This window comes from Pyxicephalus adspersus, chromosome 3, assembly GCF_032062135.1.
Source record: "Pyxicephalus adspersus chromosome 3, UCB_Pads_2.0, whole genome shotgun sequence".
Taxonomy (NCBI): domain Eukaryota; kingdom Metazoa; phylum Chordata; class Amphibia; order Anura; family Pyxicephalidae; genus Pyxicephalus; species Pyxicephalus adspersus.
The window spans coordinates 144847719-144855832 of record NC_092860.1 but is presented as its reverse complement, the minus strand read 5'-3'; the positions used below and the strand labels follow the sequence as shown (position 1 = coordinate 144855832).

The following is an 8114-nucleotide window of genomic DNA, read 5'->3' as shown; positions in this document are numbered from 1 at the left end:
TTTCACGCAGCATTGGTTTCTGACGAGAGGAATGTGAGAGGTAAATGCAGCAAATGCGACCTTACTGCCAATGTGAATTCAGCCTACCTTCAGATGTCACCTCCTAGCGCTATACCTAGGTAACACAAAGAGCATCATGTATGTGATCGCAGATGGAGGTGGGACAGCCAGTGCCCTCCTCTCATCACTGCCAAAAACAAAAACTTCCTGTGAAATTTATCCACCCGCAGTATGATAGCTGTGTATGTAAAGTCTGCTTGTCAAGTTCTGCAGCCTAACAACTTATTGCGTTCAATTCTTTAGATCTCCTAATTTGTTGGTTGTAATTACCTAAAATTTTTAGGGTACACAGGGGACTCTTTTAGCTACTGATTCTAGGGAAATTGGGGTTCAAAGAAGGGAAGCAGATGGAGTAACATAGTATGACAGTTATAGATTTGTGAGAGATAAGTATACATTTAGGGGCCCTTCCCCAATGCTCCTTTCTATGTAAGTGCCCCCAGGGGTCCCCCCTTTTTTTTTATTTAGGACTCCCAGGCTCACTTGCTTTTAATACTGCAATCTCAATGTTGTATTTTCACAAGATTTTACAATTATGATCCCCATATCATTAAATTTGTAAAATTACAAGTCATTATGACATACAGTTTAGGGGATATGAAGGTTTAATTACAGAGAGCTGTAAGGCTGGGGAATGTGACATGCTGCATTTACACACACTGCTCTAATGACGTCATTACACACGCCCACTGGGCGGATACATTGTTTGCACAATGTTTCTTTTTTTCCCAAAAGACTCTGCACAGGTATGAGAGGGGGGAGAGCTGTGCTCTCTTTCTGCTCGGCTCTAAACCGCTATCAGCTCTTATCAGCGGAGAACGGAGCCAGCAGCCTCTCTGGTGTCTGCTGCTAAAAATGTGCCGGGCGGAATAGACCCAGCAGGTGGGCGTCCCGCCCCCCAAAAAACGGTCTGGGGAGAACTATGGTGTTAGGTAGCACTCATCACTGTAAATGCTTTCGGTTCATGGACACATCCAAACAGAATGGTGCTAATATTCAGTTTATTGTAAAAAATCCCTCTGTATTTCTGCTCTACAACCTACTGACCACTTTGTTGTGATATATTTACAATTTATTTAAAATATTTCTATTCATGTGTAGAATTTACATGCGAGTTGTACCGTTTGCTCAACACATTTCATAGATCATGTATCTCATCTGCTTCATCAAATGAGGAGCTAGTTTACCATCCAGTACTATAGTAGAATTTGGTTCACCTTCTGATTAGAACAACACATGGTCCATGAGCACCCAAGGACTGGTAGATACCAATTTGCCACAAACAAATAAAACAGGCATCTGTGGAATCAATTCAGTCCACTGGGATTATTTCCTAAACAATTTGGGGTTTATCCTAATTCCTCCATAAGAATCTCCCATCATTTTAACAAATAAGAACCCCCTGTGTGGTAAGTGATTCAGTGTTTCAGATTTGCACCAGCCTTAACCGCTGTCCAATGCAAGGAAAGCATGTCCCCAACAGACAGGAAAGTCCATCTTCATCCTATTCTAATGTATTGAAATATGCCTGCAAACCCAAAGTTTGCTATTGAGCAGTTCTTTTATTCTTGAATCCATTTGCTATTGATCAAATGCAAAAAAATATAACTATAAAAAAAGTGCTGAGAAGGGTACAACACCTTTAAATGAGTGTGATAAAGAAGTGAGCGTGTTTTTTGTTTTTAAGGTTTTTTAAGGTTAACATAGTGGTAACATTTTTGCAGTTATGCTGATAATGATGTGAGAAGTGTGAATTTATTTATGCCTTTCTCTTTCAGTGCTGGTGCGGGGAGGACGGGGACGTTCTGTGCTCTTAGTACTGTGTTGGAGAGAGTTAAAGCAGAAGGGATACTAGATGTCTTTCAAACAGTGAAAAGCTTGAGATTACAGAGGCCACACATGGTGCAGACACTGGTGAGTGACTTCTCATCAAATGCTCAAACACACTCAGACTCTGCATAAGGCTAACAGACACCTATGATGATACCTTTTGTAATTCTAAAGTGATGCATGATGCATGGTCTTTAAGGTTCATCAAGCCTCTGTGGTGCAACCACCACTAAAATGTCACCCCATCAATACCAAGATAGTGCTCAGGCATAGCAGCTGGCTGCTAGATCCAGGTACTGCATTATGGGAAGCAGTTACATGCTCTTCAATAATCAAAAGCACCCTTTTTCCTGTGATTGAGGGATTTGCTCTGGCATTTTGTGGTGGTGGATCTGGATCCTGCATGCTTGAATGCAAGTTGGTAACAGGCGATTTTTAATTTGTCTAGTGTTTTAACTTGCTGTTGACTTTTGAAATCTGCACTTGGATAACCAAGGATCTCAGCAGCTAAATGTCTATTTTACCTTAAAGTAAAAAAGAGGCCCTCATTTGTACTGCCAGCCTTTCCGTGTGCTTTGCATAACTGCTCACACATTTTTTGTTACATCATTGTGTTTAACAATTGAGTCAACCTTTTACACGTTGAAAGGTACAATGATGCATTTTGGTGAAATAGAGCAAACCAAAAAAGCTAGATTTTTCTGGATGCATGGGGATTCACCCCTTGAATATTTGCTAGAACCAACTTTGGCTGCACTTGTAGCTGCAAGTGGTGGTAATATTTCCCCAGCTGTTCATATCTAGATTGTGCAACGTTTGCTCCATTGCCTTCAATACATTTTTCTAGATTTGTCCAGCTGGTTGGGATATTTGGGGAGCAGCAATTTTATAACTTAGTGTACAGCTGGTTTAGGTTACTAGGAATGCTGGATATCCATATCTGCTCTCCCTTTATAAATAAGCCCCATACTGTTTTGTACTGAAGATGATTTGGGATCTTGTCATAAATCAATTGGCGGCCCAGCAAGCACCAATTCAGATTGGCATTGAAAAATACCAGTTAAATAAAGAAACCAAAATGTATCCAGGTTGACTGATCAACTGGAGTACCCAAAGCCCTTTCCTTCCAAGTCGCTGGGAAGCTATCATCTCCCAAGGTCCAGTTTAGAAGGATTTTTGCCTTTCTGTCTCTGCCAAATATTTTTTAAAACTCGGTCTGCATTCATTAATGGTAAAATGCTAAAATTAGAATATCCAGTGCTGACAGCACGTTGTAGAGTCAGGCCGCTGCTTTCACCCCGATATGGGTCTCCCGATAATCTGATGTACCCCCTGCACAGGACTAATGTGTTGGATATGAGAGCAATGGTTAGACTCTCCTTTATTCCTGGACAGTGTATTTGAACCCTATATTATATTAAATAAAGTGGATATATACATTATTTTATATTACAGTACAGTAATCCACAAGATTTATCTGCGTTTTGGGATTTTTATTGAATAATTGATATATACTTAGTATAAATGATATTGTTAATGATACCAAGTCTATACTACTAATCCTTTCCCATTTTCCACCTCCCTCCCCTGCAGGAGCAGTACGAATTCTGCTACAGAGTGGTTCAGGAATATATTGACGCATTCTCGGACTACGCCAACTTCAAATAAAACCAAGGGCAGGACACGACCGTGGCCTTTAATATTTTGTAATATTCTATTTGTTAATATATCTAGACCAGTGTATATATCTTAACTGTTTTAGAGGACTGGTACAATGTGCTTTATATTAGCTGGAAATTTTATATGTAGCAAAGTGATTAGTGCAAAGACATTTTTTTTATTTGAATACAATAGCTGGATGTTTGGATTTTTTTTTTTTTTTTTTTTTTTTTTTATATATATCATCATCCCTTCATCCATTTACATAGACCCATGGTCCATCGTTAACATGATGAGAAAAGCCTTTGTGGAATGTTCTAGATAGACTCATGGGAAGCAAATCCAATCCAAGGTTTACTGCCGTTCTGAGCGCTTTGACTGAATTTTATTCTGTAAATAAATATATAAATAGAAATAAAAATATATCATAGATTTTTTTTTTTGTATCAAAAGTATATATAAAGCATATTAGCCTTGTCATGATTGCTACACAGCTGTAGGCCACGTTTGCCCTGGCCTGATGGACGCCTCTGCAGTGTGGATGGAGGTAAAGAAGCTATTTTGAAAATGGCTTTTGAAGTTTTTTTTGCCATAACGTATGATTTTTTTTTTGCTGTGTGATACATAATATCAGTATACATTCCAAGTTGTCAAAACTATTTAGCTCAACATCATTAACTGAACGGCTGCTAGAGCAATTTAGGTTTATGTACAATAATGAAATAGTGTTCCTATTTTCTTCACATTTAGTATGTAGGTTGTCATGATGATCATGAGAACATGGTCCATTCATATTTAGGATATCACTGATTTAAGGCAATTTCAGGGATATTTTTCGCACCTAATGAAGTTGGTGATTGGCCCCATTTTATTTCTGTAAAATACCTGCCTTCAAAAAACTTTGGACCATTTACTAAATGGTATTTTTCCAGGGCATGTAATGGTCCTCCTCACTGAATTTCAGGTCACATTTGGAGTACTGGGCCTGGGCTCCTAAATGTCTCCGCTATTTTAGGCTGCATTCCAATATGCATTGGCATGATACCTTCAAATGGCGGGGACGGGGCCTGATTTGTTGGCCGTGTTCCAGAGACTTGGTCTAGGTTACAATAACTGATAATTTAGGCAACTTCCTAGGGTGCCCTGGCCCAGCTTACAAATGGGCCCAGGGCTATTTAAATAGGCCATGTTTTAATGACCAATAGTTTAGCTCTCAAAATGGCTCATGATGTATCGGCTGCCATAGACAAGGGCTGTCCCGTGGTTATGAGGTGTCACAGAACGTATAGGCCATGTTCTAATGGGCATTTGCCAACCTGGAAAATGGTTGCTCTATCAGAATTCTTTGATTCTATTACAGTGCATGTTGGTATTACAACCCAAATGGCTGCACATCCATGCAGGCCATGAAATGTTTTTCTTCTGTTCAGACAACACATCTAATATTCCAATGTAAGGAATTCTCCCATGTCTGGGAATGAAGATTTCCCTGTTATTTTATTAGGAGGGGTTAGATGCTTTATCGGGCTTTTATTGCTTTCAACCACTTTTTGTATGACCATGCTACAAGAAATAAGGGGAAACTACTCCTACAAGTACAAAATTACATATAAAAAATACAATGTTTATGTAGATATTGGAAAGGCTTGCACCTTTCCAGATTTGTATTTGTTTTTTTGTACCTGTTATAGATTCCTCCTCTATTTCTATATCATTGACAACGCTGTCACTTGCACAGGAAGTAAAATGAAGTCACCGTAGCCAGGTGTCACTGACTGACTTAGAGGAACTCTTCCTTCAACCCTGTTCACATTTTTTTAAATCATAGCCTTAATATACTTTTTTGTGGTGACTTTGGCCATTTTAAATCTTAAAAAATATGTCTGGGCTTAATCTAAAATTATTATGTTCAGTTCATTTTTACATATTTTAATCCTTTTAAAAATGCTACAGGTACAGAAAAATACCAAATGGTCTGCCAGAAAGTGGGCTAATAACTTCATGTATTGATCTGACAACACAGTACCTCTGCCTCACTGAAATCCAAAGCAGTGTTGTCGGGTTTGCCTTCTCTTGCTGAAAAGTTCTCCTCTGCAGAACTACATCGATATCCCACTTCAATTTCCACAAGCAGAAGGTGTTCTGTTGTCAAACAAGGTAAACTTTAGCAGGGTGGACAACACTCCTTGAGAATTAAGTGCAGCAGAGTTACAGTTGTCAGCTACTTAAATGCTGTTAGGAACTCACTGGATTTTTGGGAAATCATTACGTATTTTTCAGCATTTGTTGAATATTTAAAGTGACAAAAGATGGAAAAGTATGCAGTTATATTCCAGAGATGTACAGATTTGTTTTAATGTACCCAGACATGTAGAGAACATTGTACTGGTAAGCAAACAAATCAAGCCTTGCTGGTCCAGTGTCCTACTCCTTCATTTTCATCCCAGCTTTCCTGATGTTCATTTTAATTATTAGCAGTTTGCTTCTCTTTCCAGAAGCTCTATGTAGAACCTTCAGCCAAAGGCCTTCTCCATACTAATACCTATTGCCGATCAGTAGACACATGGACTGTATGAATGCCTTACATCAATGGGTTTGATTTCCAGAATTCCAGTGCCACCTTGTCTCAGCTATACAATAGACGGGACTCCTGGGCACAGAAATCAGTTCAGGGGCGTTTTCTCACCTCCACACCAAAGCAGGGATTGGAGTATTATTTATTTGGGCTCCCTAGAATTCTATAACAAATTTTGCACAGAACTAAAAGAAAAAACACAACTTCTCTTGCGAGAGTTTAATTTCTTGTCTATTCATTTTTCTCCAAGCCTGTACCACGAAGCAGGGATCCCTCTATGGACAGATGTCCCATAGTTATGTAGCGAAGTCCCACACAAGGACCTAGTTCCTATTATTGATCTGTTTCTGCAATATCTATACTTGCAGCCATGTGGGAATAGGCTGGGGTTATCAGTGGTGACAATTCTTGTGTAACATGAAGGTGAAATGAGTGAGAAGACGCCCATGTGAGCATTGCCTAAGTATCCTCTGCTGTGAACCTGTACACTTTTTTTTGTGGCACCTTATTGTATGTTTAGTTTTAATTTCTTAAATTGTCTTATACTTAAAGTATCATTGATGACAATAAAAAGAAAACCCAGTGACATTGTACAGAATTTTGGTGAGTTGTCCTAATTTCTCTTAAATAATACTTTTCCATTGAAAGCCCAATTGATGCAGAAGAAGGAAGTGGGAAGATATATTTCACAATGTTACAATGCTTATATATAAAATCAGTGTTAAACCCAGAGATATTTTTAAGCTGGGTGGTAAGAAATTGTAGGCAGGTGGCAGCCCCTGTATAGTGACCCAACTCTTCGGTAACCACCTATAAACAGCCGGTTGGTCATCGAAAAGTGCCGGGTGGTGCACCCAGCTAAAAAGGGGTGGGGAGGGCATGTATGTCCATATAAATGATTGATTAGGAAAATGTAAAAGACACATTGGTTCCTTTTGTGATATTCAGAAGAAAGATTTACTATTATCTGAATTTAATAGGAGCTTTCTAAATGAAATATTTTTTAACTTGGATCACATTCAGCACTCCTACCATAATTTCAAAATCTGTTCTACATTTGTGTGTTTTAGTCTCTCATGTTGCATTCAGAGTATAGAAATAATAAAAACGTTTCCATGGATAGTGGATAACCCTCATAACGAGTATAGCAGGTGACTATATCTGAGAACTCACTAGAGATTATACTGATTAAGTTCCTGAAAGATTTTTTTTTAAAAGGTTGAACATCTACCAAACAATGACTTTGCTGGCAAAAGATCTTTTTAATTTTCATTGACATCCATTTTTTTTTCAATTCTTGTTCAGCTATGGAATTGGAGGACACCATTGGCTGAGCACTTAAGATTCTTTGAAAAAATGTGGGTCATGCATGTCTGATATGCTTTTGACTGCTTTTGCTTTTAAACTTGTATTCTGCCCATATGGGGCAAAATAACAGGTTCTTTAACCTTTTTGTTGCACGTACACATATTCGGTTCCCAACATTTGGTCACCAAGAGAAAAAAACGAGTGTGAGCCTTTGGAGAACTCCCTTCCCACCTCCTGTATCATTGCACTTGATCACTTGATCCCTGAGCCACCAACTACCCAGCCTTGGCATTGGTTTGTGGGAGGAATTGCTGAGTTGCAAAATTCCACATTAAAAGTACTGGCTATTTCTCTTTGAGTCGGAGTGCAAAGAGAGATATTGCAGCCATTTTCAACCGGAGGTACATTTAACCCAATGGTTCATCCAGGTTGCTAGAGGTTCCTCAAACTGTGATCCCCAATTTTGATGATGTCTGAAAAGTTCTGGGACCAAACACCCCTTGGTAGAACCAGCTGGCAGTTACAGCCATGATGTTTTAGGCATTTATAAATGTAATATGCTAGCCAGTACTGCAGTAGGGAACCATTCTTTACACAGTGCACTAGCTTGGGAAGTTTTTCCTATTGACCGATATTAGGCTTAATCAGGTGTTCCCTGAGACCTGAAAATTATTTTAAGGGT

General features: G+C 38.9%; 1 protein-coding gene across 1 annotated transcript in view; it reads left to right on the top strand.

Moving 5' to 3' along the window:
- PTPRA (protein tyrosine phosphatase receptor type A) overlaps positions 1 to 6722 on the top strand; it is a 36610-nt gene extending 29888 nt beyond the window's left edge. Inside the window, exons 21-22 of the mRNA XM_072406635.1 lie at positions 1839 to 1974; positions 3484 to 6722. Coding sequence (XP_072262736.1) covers positions 1839 to 1974; positions 3484 to 3558 — 211 coding nt within the window. The 3' untranslated portion in view covers positions 3559 to 6722. The remainder of the gene's footprint in view (positions 1 to 1838; positions 1975 to 3483) is intronic.
- Positions 6723 to 8114: the final 1392 nt, after the last annotated feature.